Below are 15,240 nucleotides of genomic sequence, written 5' to 3' on the forward strand. Positions count from 1 at the left end.
TGATCCAGTTTCTCTGAATCACTAGACAAAGCACAGACAAAATTGCTGTACTCAAATGTGTTTTCAAGTGATAGTAACAGAGGAGAAAGAACTTCAGTGCTGCTCCAGGAGGTGTCAGCAGCTCTCACACTCTGCAGAGATCCTGGCTCCAAAACTCCCCAATGCACAGAGCAGGGAAGCATTTTAAAACACCCCATGCACTAAAGGACAGAGAGCTTTGCAAGCACCCAAATTGTGGCTGATGGCCTGTTGTCATCTTATTGCAAAATTCCAAACCTCCTCAGTGGCTTCTCATGGGCATCTCCTCACAGCACTGACTCCTTCTTCTGTACAGCCAACAAACTGCAGCTCTCCTCTGGAGGAGCTCACCCACTCTTTTATTGCACTGATCCTTATTGGACACAGCTGTAGCTGTAAAGGGCAGCCCTGTTCCTAATCCTTGGTAATTGGTACAGCTGCAACTCCTCAGGAGTGAGGTTGCCTTCTGCACTGTCTGTTTCCTTATCCCCCCACCATGGCCCTGCAATCAGCTCCCAGCAATGCCACCAAGGGCCACCAAGGGTCAGTGACCACCTTGGGACACGCTCTGCACCCACCCCACGCCCGAGGTGACCCCACAAAACCCTCAGAATGCAATTCCCGGGCTGGGGATTAACCCCAGGCATGGCTCCAGAGCCACATACCTGACCTGCAGCTCCATCACCTCCTGGCAGGAGTTTGCTGACTGCAGCAGGCTGCACAAGCCACTGACAGAGAGGCGGTTCTGGCTGAGACTGGGAAAGAAAAAGGCAATTAGCTGGGCCCTGAAATCCCACAGGATGGCCTGTGGAGCAGCCACCAGTGCTCTGCATGCTTGGAACCATTTCCCTTCAAAAGAAACCAAGGCAGGTTGGTTTTGTGCAAGGCAACACTCACTTCAGCTGCTTTGAGATTGATAGACAGGGGAGGCTTTTCAGCAGACAACTGCAGCCTTCATCTCCAAGCTTGTTGCCTGATAAACTGAAGCATTTTCCAGTTAGTGGGGACTGACTTGGACAGTAAAAACAAAGCTCTCAAAACCTGCTTGCTGTTCCTTTCCCACAATTGCTTTTTTGTCAGGACTGTTGTTCTGTCTCAGATCAATCTTCCCTGCTTATTTCTGCATCAACCAACTTCAGACAAAAAGTTTTAGCCCTTGGGCAACATGATTCATGTTTTAGACCCAAACCATCTTGCTTTAGAAAAATCTATGCTCTTTAAGGCCCTTTCCAACCCAAACCAGCCTGCGATCCTGTGATTCCTGCTCCCACACCCCCTGCCTGCAGCCACTGAACAGGAAGGAAAGGAGGCACTCACTCCACTTCAGAGAGACAGGGACAGCTCTGGAGAATGGCCACAATCCTCCTGGCATGCTGGGAGAGCAGCCTGTGGTCCTGCAAGCTGTGAACAGAAAGGCTTGGTGAGCACTGAGGGCATGGGGGTGCCCCTGGCTGGGCTGGACCGGATTTCTATTGTCATCTTTATTTACTGATTCAGGTTTATTTCAAACTTTCCACATGTGGAAATATCCTCTGTCCTTAAAGATGAACACATCTGCTTCTCTGGCCCTTCTATAGTACCTGCCATCTGCAAACCACATGCACCAGCAGGACTCTATGCGTCTACTCTTACCATAAATTCACACGTCTAGTTGGCATTAGGTGTTCTTTATTCTCTTCCAACTTCAAATCCGGAGATCTGCAAACAAGCAAAATAATTTGGCTTTTAATATGCTTTCATGAACTATTGACAGCTTGGTCCCAGTTAATATTTCCCAGCAGAAACCACCAGGTCTGTGTTCTGTGTCTTTTTTTGCAATAGAACCATGGCACCTCAAGCTTACCCAGGCCCTAAGGAGATGCTTTTGTGGGACTGGCTGTGGGTGTGTGTGCAAACCCAGCCATTTCTGGGTACATTTCCCATTGCTCAGGCAGCTGCAGGGGCAGTGGGCACCAGCTGTGCTGTTATTGTGGTTTATGGTGACACTTCAATCAGCACAATTGAACACAGAGTAACCACAGTGCAGTGTCTCACCTCTGAGCTCTCCCAGATGCGGCAGAAAAATGAATAACCATGGTGTCCCCCCTGAAAAAGAGATCCAGGTCAATATCAGGTCACACACTGGGCCAGGATTTTTTTTTTTTTTGCAAAGTTTGTTGGAAAGAGATTCAGTAGAAACTCCCTTCCAGCAAGAAAAATAAGAAAAAAGCCATATGCAATTTGAGTTACACCAGGGATTACTTTGGCCTGTTAAACTTAGAACATAAGACAACCACAAGAGACAGGATGATTTAAAAAATCTACTCTTTGTCATCCCAGACACATGAAAATCCCAAACCCTGCAATTTAAAAGAATGCACACATTCCTTAGAGCTAAATTCACACATTTTCACTGAACTTAGCTGACTCATAGCAAATGCATGCTAGTTAGTAAAGAATTTCCTTTCTGATATATTGCAGAGCTTAGAAGCAAATTTAAATTCTGTTATACAAGAAGAAATATCACACTCTGCAAATGGTTTTATAGACCAAGGATAAAAAGACCTATTAAAAATACAAAGAGGAAGTACATGGTATGAGGAATTCACATTTTGTTTGCAATAGAAAAGAAAAAAGGAGTCAAACTGATTTTTGTTCACCTCAATTAGCCAACGATTAAGCTGAAAAAGTGTCCATTTAAAGTCAGCATCTAAAGAGACAACCTGCTTGCTTTTGTAAGAGCTCTCATATATTGATACCTGGCACAGAGTTCAGTGACATTTTGACACATGATGCCTTCCTTTGCCAGACTGAGAACAGCATTCAAGGAAAGATGGTTGTGGCTGAGGCTGTGAACATGAGGAGAAATAGAAACTCAGCTGCTGGGCCCCACAGGATGTTCTTTTGTTACACAAATGCCCTGTGCTCTGTCCCCAAACATCCTGAAACACACGATCCTTTAATAAGGGTATTCCTCAAAAACTTCTGAAATTTCCATCTAGGACTCAACAAAAGCATTATCAGATTTTTATCAGTTCTTTCTCTGCAAGCTGTAGCTCCCATGAATTTAGACTCAGGTATAACTCTTCCATGTGCAGCAGAATGATCACTAACCAGTTTTGGGTTAGTTAGTTCACACCTTCATGACTGCACCACTGATCCACAGTGCAGCTCAACTCCCACTACAACAAATCCAATTTAATTATGGCTTGTTAAAGCAGGGAGGCCTGAACACAATCCTGCAGCCTCTGAGGGTTTATTCTTTAATTGCACATTTGTTCTGTTTCATTACTTGTTGGACCTCATTAGATGTGAAACACCTCTCAGCCAGCTCTGGATGGCCACAGGACCTTTAGAAGGAGCAGCACAGGAGAAGAGGGCTGTGGAAAGGCTGGGAAGACTCTGATGGAGCCATCCTCCCTAAATCAGAGTGAGATACCTCAACCTGAACCTCACCAAGGGGAACAGAAGAGGGAAAGTCAAGCTGGACACTGAGCTGAGCACATGCACTGTAATTCCTGCAGAGGTGTCAGTGGTGCCAGGATGTCACAGACATCTTTTATGAAAAATCTTTTCTTTACGATTTTTCCTCTTGAGAAGCTGAGAGGCTTCAAGAACAAAATGTAAACAATGGTTATCTGCTGCTGTGGAATGCCACAGGTGCATCTGTGATTGGTCTCATGCAGTTGTTTCTGATTAATGGCCAATCACAGCACAGCTGGCTTGGACTCTCTGTCTGAGCCACAAGCCTTTGTTATCATTCCTTCTTTTTCTATTCTTAGCCAGCCTTCTGATGAAATCCTTTCTTCTATTCTTTTAGTATAGTTTTAATGTAATATATATCATAAAATAATAAATCAGCCTTCTGAAACATGGAGTCAGATCCTCATCTCTCCCCTCATCCTCAGACCCCTGTGAACATGGTCACACCAGGACTCCCTTGGGATGATTTTAAAAGAATTAGAAAAGAACTGTGAGGCTGAGCCTGCCTCAAACTGAGCCCAGCACAGCCCTGCTGGCACTGAAATGTCTGTGCCTCAGCTTGGTGCCCCACATCTCTGTGCAATGCCTGGCTTCACAATAGCCAAGGTTTAATCCATTTTTACTCACTCTACTTTCTTCAGCTTTTCCATTTTGGAAAACAGGTCCATCACCCTCTTCCCTCCTGGATCCCGGATGCGGTTGCCCTGCAAGCTGCACAGGATTCACCCTCATTAGTAGCCCAAGGAAGGAATGGTGGAGTTATGGTCATTGCCACAACACACTCACTTTATTTCCTTGAGCTGGAGGCACTGGGATGCAGCCTGGACCAGGTTAGTCATCCCCTCAGCTGTGATGCACCCGCCTGTCAGCCTGGAAAGGGAAATAATCACTCAAACCAAGCAAAGGGAGGACTGGAATCCCCTGCAGCACGTGGCAAGCCTGTCTCAGACCCCTGCCTGCCCCATGTGTCCCCCATACAGACACAGAGGGGGCAGCCTGGCTCTGCCATCAGAACCAGCTTCATACTCCTTTTCAGGCAGAGCAACACAACTCTGCTCTTGGTGCCAGCATAAAGCCAGAGCCACACGTGTCTGTGCTGCTCTGTGTGGCACTGTCACCCTCACCCTGCACAGAACAGATCAGCCTGGGGTGAGCCAAATACTGAGCAGAGAATAGACAGGAAGGGAGAAGGCACTGGTGCTACAAGCAAAGACTTACTCCAGTTTCTTCAGGCTCCCCATTCCTTGTAAGCACTTTGAAAGAGCAGCAGCAAAGTCATCACCACATCTCCTGCTACGAAAGCTAAAACATGAAGAAAAGGGGAAAAAGACAAACACACCAAAAGCTGATATTCTCATTTGCTTGCAGGATTCACCCTTCCTTCATATTGAAAAGAAATATTTATCATTTTCCCTCTTATCTAGTGCATTAACTACCCTGCTGTTCACCTTAATCAAAATGGAAAAACAAATAAAAATATAGCCAGAATGGTTTTATCACCTTATTATACTTCAATCACTCATAAATTCATTATTTCATACATTTCTGCAGTACTGAAGTGATGCTGTTCTGATCAAATTGTCTCACATCATCTCTCTCTCTGTCCTAGAACAAACTTGAGGTTTGACCTCCCAATCCCTTCTCCCCACCCAGCAGCTCACAGCACTCACTGTGTTTACCTTAAGTGTTCCACATTTTTACAGCCAGCCAGAACCTCCAAACATTCAGTGTCCACCAGACATCCTGCAAAATCCAAACAAATCAAATCCTGGCCCGAGTTTATCACAAAAACCAAAGCCGACATGTCCAGCGTTGTCAGTCTGAAGTTTTTAAACTCATACTTGAAATTCAGCAGGCTCCCAATGTGCTGGGCTACCTTGAGGTTTTGTGTTTCAAAGGTGCAGTGGCAGAGCTCAAGGACCTTAGGCCCTGACAGATGAGTGGCTGCCAGTTTCTTGAGAGATTCCAGGATCACATCCTGCTTTTCCTGCACCCAAGCTTCATCTTGCTCTGCCAGCAGCATGAGAAATGTCCTGCACTCTCTTGACGACAAACCCGAGAGAAATATGTGAAAACTCTCCATAAACTCAGTCTTTGTCTCATTCTTTAAAGTCCACTTTGACTTCAAGAAGAACTTCTTCTTCAGGTAGTTCTTGTCCACCCTCCTGCTCACCATGAGACACAGTGCTGCAAAAAACTCCTGCAGGCTCAAGTGCACAAAGGCATAGCCAGCCTCTGGGCAGGTACCACTCGTCTTCACCTCAAAGACAGTCAGCAACCCATGCAAGGAAGCAAATTCCTTCACGTCCTCAGGAATGTCGTGGACATAAAATACAAGTTTCTTCTCTTCCAGGCCTCTCAGTGCAAGGTCAAGCAGACCCAAAATGGCCTTTTTGTTACAGTTCACCTGCGTCTCCTCATCACCTGCACAGTCTCCTTGCTGCTTGTTCAGGAAGATGAGAAACATTTTGATATAAAACTGTGTCATGGTCTGAGGAAGCTCCACACTCGTCTGGTGTTTGAGGAACAGATACTCCAAGCAGATGCACACAATGTTACACAGGGCAGGGATGAGGCACATGCTGAGGAGTTTGGTGCTGCTCTTCACGTGAGCAATAGCTCGTTCTCGGAATGAATGCTGACAGAAATAGTGGCTGACATATTCCTCAACCTTCTTATGGTCAAATCCCCCAATTTCTGCCAACACACTTACTGTACATAACAAGAAGTCAGGCAGCCTCTTGGGGCGGCTGGTGACCAGCACTGTGCATCCAGGCAGGAGGCTCCCACGGCAGAGCTCTGCAAAGAGCTGGGATATGGACAGAGGGGAGGTCAGAGCTGGGCCTCTCTTAGAGGAGGACGACACGTCCATGTTGGCTGCAAACTCATCCAGCCCATCAAAGATGATCAGAGTCTGCTGGGCGTTCTCCAGCAGGCCCTGGAACACGGCGTCAGGGCTGTCCTCCGGCCGAAGGAACATGTCAAACAAAAGCTCCTTCAGGGTCAATTTCCTCTTTAACAAATTCAGCTGCCGAAACTCGAACAAGAAAGTGAAGAGAAACTGAGGTAGGACACCTTCTGCCCATTTCTGGAAAATCCTGTGCATTAGCCTGGTCTTGCCTATCCCTGGTTTCCCAAACAAAAAGATCACCTTGGTCGTGTGCGACGGGGCCTCGCTGCAGAGCAGGTCTGACACTTTCACAGCTGTATCTGCACATTCTTCTGCCTCAGCAGCACCTGCCAGGCCCTCTTGGGCTTTCTCTGGTCTCTCTTTAAAGCGAGGAGTTTTGCTCTGATGAATGACAACATTGACAAAGGTTTGGTTGAAAGGCAGTGGCTGTGTTTGCTCCTGCGCTTCTGCTGCTCTCCTGCTTCCGTACCTCTGGCGGATGGAACTGATGAGGAGATGCCTGTAGTTCACACATGCATCTAAGAAAGACGGCAACAGAGGGGGTGTGAAGGTGAAAAAGTTAGTTGTGAGTCACCACAGATCCAAAATACTACCACTTATAGACAGAGAAACAATGGCCCTCATCAGAGGTTGCTGGGTAGGAATGACAAATTTTGAACTCCTCCTAAAATAACCTCTTCCTAATTTTTCACAGGGGCCAAAGAAGAACATTCAGGAAAAAGATGAGACAGCTTTATATGAAAACTAAATCTTACTATCTCTAAGATGAAAATTAATTATCTGTGTATTATGCATATTATTCCCTATTCACCAGCTCCCTCTTCACCCGTGCTGGCCTCCTAAAGCTGGAAGTTGATTTCCTGGATGTTTCTGCAGGGATGTTAAGTAGATCCTTTCCTCAGAGAGAAGCCCAGCACAGCTTCTGGAAAATCCACATACCCAGCCTTCTCCGTTTGGCATCTTTGTCACTCCCAGAGATGCTGCAAGGGCGAGGGCAAGCAGAGCCTGGAAATGGAAAGGTCAGAACCACGTCAAAAGAGCATTTTGAATGGCAGCATGTTAAACTGGGCAAGATTCTCCAGCAAAGCATCTGGGGAGCTGGACAGGAAAAACTGGACAGACAAAGCTATTTGTAAACTCAGGCTGAGATTACAGAATTGCTTCTTCTGAGGTGGGCCACAAACACCTCGCTGGTGAGATTTTGCTGGGTGGGTGAGGCTCTGTTCCTTGATTTGAACAGAGGAACTGCTTTGATATCCTGGGGAACATGGCTGGGAATATCTGTGCCTGGGGAATGCAGGGCCCACAGATTCCCAGGGCTGTTTATAGTAGTTAATTTCCTGGCTTTTAGGATGGACTCTCAGATGGAAAGAATGGACAGAGCTGAGAGAGGCACATGTCTTTCTTGACTGGTCTTAGTAACTTTCAGCACTATTTTCAAATTTCCATTCCACCAGCAACTAGTGAGATGCACTCAGTAGGACACAAAGCAGCTGGCAGCAGTTTGAATGCAGAACATTGGTCACTTTTTTCTGTTCTTTTTCAACATCTTAGACCTGCACATGACACACAGGACATTCATGTGACACCTGCAGTGCTGTGACTCAGAAGTCTCTGAGCATAAAGTAGAGGCAAAAGTGTCTCTCCATGACCTGCACCAGCTGGGAAAGTCTCAAATCCAAATGCACCCTGAAGAAAACCCTACTATCTGTTCCTCTAAACTCCTATTTTGACATCTCTGGAGTGGTTTTTGCTTGATCAACACCTGGATAGTTTTTCTGCTCTTCCTTTAAAAGCCAAACCAACTTCTTCCACCTCCCAATGAACTGACCACAGTATAAATGCAAAAAGCATGGATTTTGTACAGTGGTTTGGAGATTCCTGCAGAGAAACTAAAATAAGTGAGTTCCTTAGCAGGGGGCCAGCAAGGCTTTTCTGAAATTCAGGGAAATAAAACAAAAACAGGGGAGGTTCACATGCAAAGCACCAAGAACAGAACAATGAAATTGCAGTGGCTTCTCCACACCTTGCCAGTGCTGAGGGTCAACACCTGGGACATTTGGACATTTGGAGCCCTGCCCAGGCCATGAGCAGAGAATAAAACCTCCAAGAGCTCAGTGCCCAGGGTCTGTGCCAGCCTTACCTTTTGGCACTGATGACTGGGCTCTCGTGTCTATGCCTGGTTCTTCTGTCTGGCTGAAGTTACCTACAGGAGTCAAATGGGAAATTAATTGTGGTTCATGTGAGCATTCTGCTCTTGCAATTCGGAGTGCAGCTGGCCAGAGACAAAGGACAAGCATCTTGCAACACAGACATTGGCACAAACCAAGGCTCACTATAAGGTATGCAAACACCCAGGTTCAAGAGTCACCATCTGATCTTTTCCTTCCAGGTTACTCTACAGCACAGTTAGTTTCACTTTCAAGGCAGAAGAAAAACAATTTCACTCACTGACACAAACTCGGAGTATGGGCAGCCCTGGCTGATCTAAAACCACACTGTTGCCCAAAAGGGAAGCCCTACTTTCCCTGCAAAGAAGGGTTTTCTGTGAACAAACCACTGGCTGAGCTGGCAGCCCAGTCAAGGGCATTTCTGACTCACTGCACACCTCAAAGCTGCCACAAAACCCCATCAGCATGGCCAGAAGCAGTTCACCTTCAGAGGGATTAGTGATGCTCAGCTGTTATTACAAAAGTTAAACCAGTATAAGCCAGCTCCTTAAGAGACATCCTTTTATGATATGTCACAGTATCAAAAGGCTGAAAACTGCTCCAGCTTCAGTCCTGAGAGAAATCCCCACCAAAGCACATTCCCTGATGGTTGTCTGGTCTTTGCCTGTTTCATCTTAACCAAAGTTGCTGCTGCTGCACTTGTTTACAAGGGTTGCATCCACGCAACTGATGCAACCAATGAGAGTTACAACAGAATGTGAAAGCACCGTTGAGAAGAACCCATCCTGTGAGACTTCCTGCAGAAGAAATTAATTAATCACCATAAAAGGCAGCCCAATAAAGGAAAGGCACAGCTTATCTGGCCCCCCAGGCCCTCACAGGGCAGAGGGTGTGCACACTCTGTGTAGTTTGCAAGATGACACACACCAACGGGTCGTGGTCCCCAGGGATCACTCATTTTCTCTAAAGCCCCTGCCTCTGCTAACAAGGAATATGGAGAAGTGGTTTTGTGTGGTAATTTTATGATTCTGTGTTCCTTGACTTTCTGGATCAGGAACATTTAAAAAAATAGCAATTAAAAATCCGCAGAACAAAGAGGTTGGAGTATTTCTCCTTCAAATAAATCCATCCAAAAATTGCATCTCAGCTTTACTGGAGGTGGGGGGCGTACAATTTTTATTGTTTTAACCTGTTAATGTCAGGGGACTTTTACCTCAAATTACATTTCTAAGGCAGAAGTTGTGCTTCCAAGAAAAACAAGGCCATGCAATGAGGGCACTGGTGGTCTGGATGGTCTGGCACTGCCTAGACTGGGTGATGGTGATGGCTTTGGTCAGGGGAAACTGGCCTGACCTCTCTTACCTTCTCCTGCAGAGCTCATGAGCAGCACCTCCAGGTCCAGGGGCAGGTCATACTCCATGCAGACAGACTGTGCAAAGTGCTTCCAGGCAGCAGGGCCAGCCCCCTGCAGCAGGTCCAGGAGCAGGGATGTTCTCTCCCTGGGGCTGGCGGTGGTGCCCAGGCTGCTCAGGGCTGCCTGGGGCACGAGGCGCCGGGCAGTGCAGAGCAGCCACTCGGGGCACTGGGTGAGCAGCTCCTCCAGCTGGGGACGGGCTCTTGCCACAGCTGCTGCCACATCCAGGTCATCGGGCTGGAATGGGGGCTGCAGGGAGCAGACAAACGGCAGCAGTGGGCACAGGAGCAAGAGATGTTCACCCACACAGCCCTGCGTGGCTTGATCTGCTTTTGGACCCCTTGGTCTAACCTAGAATTTCTCACCTTTACTCCTGAGTTTAGAGATCTGAGCCCACTCATGGCAGTCCTTGTCTGCCATCACAGTGACACTGAAGGACAGGGGCAATCTCTCTGGCACCAGCCAGGGAGAAGCTGTTGGCATCTATATTGCTGCATTGGCCATCTGCCAAACATCCCAGACATCTCTCACATGTACCAAGACCTCTGGGGAGGTCAGGGATGTTTTTGTTATTGCCCAAGAGTGCTTACACAGAGGCAAGGTTTTCTGCTTCTCATAACACCCTACCAACAAATGGTTGGGGATGCACAAGGAGCTGGGAGGGAACGCAGCCAGGACAGCTGACTTCACCTGGCCATGCTCAGAACATAAAGCTGGGGTAAGAAGGAGGAAGGCAGGGAGTTAGAATGATGATGTTCATCTCCCCCAGATCACCATTACATGTGATAGAGCCCTGCTTTCCTGGAGATGGCAGAACTCCTGCTGGCCCATGAGAAGCTGTGAATGAATTCCTTGTTTTGCTTTCCTTGTGTGTGCAGATTTGGCTTTCCTTGTCCTAGCTGTATCTAGCTCAAAAGTTTGTGCAGGACACCCCTGCACAGAGGGCTCAGGCAACTGTTCTTGCTGCTCATTTTGTGGGGATGAACAGCCCATTTCTGCTTTGGTGACAACTGTTCTTGCTGCTCATTTTGTGGGGATGAACAGCCCATTTCTGCTTTGGTGACAACTGTTCTTGCTGCTCATTTTGTGGGGATGAACAGCCCATTTCTGCTTTGGTGACAACGCCACCTCCATTCCCTCTTCATTCCCACAAAGCCACACACACAATCTCCTACCTGCATGGTTGTGTAATCAGTCTCCTTCCAGTTGTCAAGTGCAAAGGTGGCTTCTCCTCCATATTCTGGCAGGGAATTGGTCTGCTGGAGGCAGTCTCAGAGCACAGACACACCCCAACACGTGGGACATGCCTCACTTGGTACAGATGCCTGGGGATAACGACAACAGAGCTTGATGTAGACATGCCAGGCCATGGCAGTTATGTGGGTCACAAATTAGGAGCTCTGCCTTTGATCCAAGGCTCAGCTCTGATGCTTTTTGTCCCTTCTCACTCAAACCAGCAGCGACCATAAAGTTTCGACATTTGAGGATTCACTCCTGGTCTCCTGAAAATGCAGGACTGAGCCCTGTGCCCTAGGATGCAAGGGAACACAGCTTCAGAGGAACACTTTGTGGGAATCACAGCTCTCCTGGTGTCACTGCCTGATTTGAGCTGGGCTGTGCCACTGTGCTGCTGTCGGCCCCTCTGTGGAAGCTGATGCAGAAGCAGCAGCCTCTTGCTCAAGTCAGGCAGTCAGTCACACCAGAAAAACTGTGGAAAGCTGATCCTCTGAGACTGCACAGCTCCCACAAAGGAGTTTCAAGTGTAGGGGGCTGAAAAAGCTCCCAGTGCCAGCTCTGCACCTCTCAGCAGAAAGGGTGGAGGGAAATTTCAGCCTGCTCTGCACCTGGCAGCAGTTGGTGTCCAGCCACCCCTCCCACAGAGAAAGGGAAGAGGAAAGCAATCACTGTTTGATAACAGACAACAACAGACTCAATAAAGCCATACAAAATGCATACATAAATTAATAAAATCAGCACTTAATGCCAGTGAAGACTGAAAGCCATTCAGACAAAGAGTAGACTCATACACGCCAATGAAAGACTCATATTCAAGATGAAAGCAACACTCAAAAGTTGAATGAAAGCTCAGCCACACTGCACAGCCCCTGTACTACTGCTCTGCTCAAGAATGGTTGGCAGTTACCTTCAATAAAATACCCCTGATCCCAAAATGAAGCACAAAAGCCTCCCAAGAAAAGCCAGGAAACTTTCGAGCCTCGATCATGACCCTTCAAACACAAAACCGTCTTTACCAAACTTTGCAGAATTAAACCTCCTCAACTTGGCATTCGCGCTGCTCCCAGCCACAAAAAAATTAAACTGAAATGTGAAACTCCCTGTTGCAAATCTACCAACTTCTTGCCCGCTCTGAGGGCACAGAGCACTTACCAGGAGCCCAGGAACAGAGTACCAGCACCAAAACCAGCGTGGGGGTCACCAAACAACAAAGCTGGAGGACAAAACCCACTGCCTTGATTTCCCCACGTGCTAACCCACCACTGTCCCCAGGCACAAAGTCCTTCCTGCCTTTAACGAGCAAAAGACTGAGCAAAATGAAAGTAAAACCAGTTGGGAATTCCCTAACTGAAATGTATCTGAAGTAAAAACAGATTAGCAAAAATATCCAGTCGGAACAGAGGAAGGGTAACATCCAAGCCTAAAATCTATAGCTAGGTGATAATTTAGGTAAAGCATTTGAGGAGTAGTCCAAAGAAATGGTACCAGGACAAGCAACAATAGTTGTTGGAGTTAAGAGTTAGTGGAGTTAGTTTTGGTCAAGGCTCTTCCAATGTGAATATTTCTAGTCACATGTATAAATCCAATTATTTTGGTACATGAGAAAATATTTAATTACCTCTTCCATTACATGTAAGAGGAAAAAACAAGTTGCTATTCCCTTGGAATAAGAACAAGGCTTAAGTGATAATGTAGCAGATGTGAATGATTAGATAAAAGACCCCATGTCTAGATAGAGCTGTGTGTGAAAGATCTCCAGATCTAATTGGATGGGCTGCCACAATGAAATGTTATTGATATTTCTCTGAAGGCCAAGGAAGCTGCATTGGAAAACCAGATGGACCCTGCAGCCAAGTCCCAGAGAAGGCAAGATGACACACTGTGCTGTGCTGTAATTCACTTATCAGAGAAAAGAAATACCCAGATCCAGCAACATCCGTGTCTGCGGACAGACACACGGACTCCAGCTGCCCTGCCCTGAGTGGGGGGAACTCTGCAGAACCAGGGCTGGATGGAGGTGACCACGGGGACACCTGCCAGGCCCTGCCCCACTTTGCCACCACAGGGCCCACCTTGTTCCTGGGAGCACAAACCACCAGCTCGGCTGAAGTTCGGACTCCAAACCTCGCAGGTGTTTTCCAGCATTCACATCCCACTCTCTATCCTGGCTTTTCCCATGAGACACGAACATCTCGGGGCTGGGGAGCAGAGCCAGATCTCCAGCCCCAAACCCTCCAAACCCTCGTGTGTTCTCTATCTTGGCTTTTCCCACAAGACACAAACATCTCAGGGCTGAGGAGCAGAGCCAGACCTCCACCCCAAACTCTTGCGGGTTCTCTATCCTGGCTTTTCCCTCCAGCCCCAACCCCCCGTGTGTTCTCTATCCTGGCTTTTCCCATAAGACACGAACATCTCAGGGCTGGGGAGCACAGAGCCAGACCTCCAGCCCCAAACCCTCGTGGGGTCTCTATCCCAGCTTTTCCCACAAGACATGAACATCTCAGGGCTGGAGAGCAGAGCCAGGCCTTCACCCGCAAACCATCGAGGGCTCTCTATCCCGGCTTTTCCCTCCAGCCCCAAACCTTCGTGGGGTCTCTATCCCGGCTTTTCCCATAAGACACGAACATCTCAGGGCTGGGGAGCACAGAGCCAGACCTCCACCCCCAAACCCTCCTGGGTTCTCTATCCCAGCTTTCCCCTCCAGTCCCAAACCCTGGTGGGGTCTCTATCCCGGCTTTAACCTCCAGCCCCAAACCTTCGTGGGTTCTCTATCCCGGCTTTTCCCACAAGACACGAACATCTTGGGGCTGGGCAGCAGAGCCAGACCTCCAGCCCCAAACCCCCATGGGTTCTCTGTTCCAACTTTTCCCATAAGACACGAACATCTCAGGGCTGGGGGAAGCACAGAGCCAGACCTCCAGCCCCAAACCCTCGTGGGGCTCCCAGCACGACGCCTCGCCCTGTCCCTCCCCGGTGTGCCCAGCGCGATGTCCCCGCTCCCCGGAGCGCTCACCTGGCCCCGCTGCGTCCCCGCGGGCAGCCCGGGACAGCGGGGGACCCGGGACAGCCCGGGACAGCGGGGGACCCGGGACAGCTGCAGCAGCCCGGGACAGCTGCAGCAGCCCGGGACAGCCCGGGACAGCTCGGGACAGCTGCAGCAGCCCGGGACAGCGCCGAGCCCAGGACAGCGGCAGCGCTCGAAAGCGAAAGCGTTGGCTCTGCCGCGAAAGCACGTGGGGCTGCGGAGCCGCGCTGGGGAGGGAGGCGGCCCCCGGATGGCGCTGAGGCAGCTCGGGATCCCCCGGCAGGCAGCGGAGGCTTCACTGCTCCCTCCTGGAATAACTTAGTTTGGATCTCTAAAAGAAAAGCTCTCTCACATCAGCGAGTTCAGTAACTGAGCGCTGCTGTGCTCAGCACTAGCCGGGTACCCACCCAGGGGTACAGCGCTGGGGATGAGGATCTCGCCTCTACCCTGCGCAGGCTGACCCTGCTTTCGATTGAGAGGAATAGCGGATTTGTCTTCACAAACAAGCTGTGGGGCTGCTGGTAGATAAAACTGGCACTGGGAGATAAAAGAAACTATGGGAAGGATTCCGCAGATTGATGAATGGAAAAAGATATTTGCTTTTACAAATAAACTTCAAGTTTGCTGACAAATGAAATTAGACATTGAAAGATGAAAGAAGCAATGGGGGAGAAAAACCCCTAAATTCCTTAAGAATTAAAAATGAAAAGGGAGGGTTATGCATTAGAGGGAAAACTTTGGTATCAGGCGTATTTGGAGGTCTGTACCTCTCAAAGACCTCAGCCAAGGGGGAAAGAGAGAAGGGAAATGTGGCCAGGAAATTGGGATAAAAAGGAAGGCTGTGTCCTCCAAAAATTCGAGAGATCCCAGGGGAATGCCCCATGGCCTCTCCCTTTATTCTAATAAAGTCAAAAAGGACCCCACTCTCTCCTTTTTGGACCGAAACCTATGGTGTTTGTGGATCAATTTTCCCAACACGATGGAGGCTTTTTCCCTAATAACC

At 48.4% G+C, this 15,240-nt stretch overlaps 1 protein-coding gene across 1 annotated transcript in view; it reads right to left on the minus strand.

Annotated features, from left to right (window-relative positions):
- Positions 1–11,246, minus strand: part of NLRC5 (NLR family CARD domain containing 5) — a 31,513-nt gene extending 20,267 nt beyond the window's left edge. Inside the window, exons 1-14 of the mRNA XM_059481779.1 lie at positions 11,152–11,246; positions 9,925–10,225; positions 8,535–8,597; positions 7,331–7,396; positions 5,160–6,909; positions 4,699–4,782; positions 4,267–4,350; positions 4,108–4,191; positions 2,757–2,846; positions 2,053–2,103; positions 1,651–1,716; positions 1,336–1,419; positions 916–999; positions 684–773 (exon numbers count right to left, since the gene is read on the minus strand). Of these exons, the coding sequence (XP_059337762.1) occupies positions 684–773; positions 916–999; positions 1,336–1,419; positions 1,651–1,716; positions 2,053–2,103; positions 2,757–2,846; positions 4,108–4,191; positions 4,267–4,350; positions 4,699–4,782; positions 5,160–6,909; positions 7,331–7,396; positions 8,535–8,597; positions 9,925–10,225; positions 11,152–11,157 (2,903 nt within the window). The 5' untranslated portion in view covers positions 11,158–11,246. The remainder of the gene's footprint in view (positions 1–683; positions 774–915; positions 1,000–1,335; positions 1,420–1,650; positions 1,717–2,052; positions 2,104–2,756; positions 2,847–4,107; positions 4,192–4,266; positions 4,351–4,698; positions 4,783–5,159; positions 6,910–7,330; positions 7,397–8,534; positions 8,598–9,924; positions 10,226–11,151) is intronic.
- Positions 11,247–15,240: the final 3,994 nt, after the last annotated feature.

The sequence above is a fragment of the Ammospiza nelsoni genome, chromosome 13 (assembly GCF_027579445.1).
Source record: "Ammospiza nelsoni isolate bAmmNel1 chromosome 13, bAmmNel1.pri, whole genome shotgun sequence".
NCBI classification, from domain to species: domain Eukaryota; kingdom Metazoa; phylum Chordata; class Aves; order Passeriformes; family Passerellidae; genus Ammospiza; species Ammospiza nelsoni.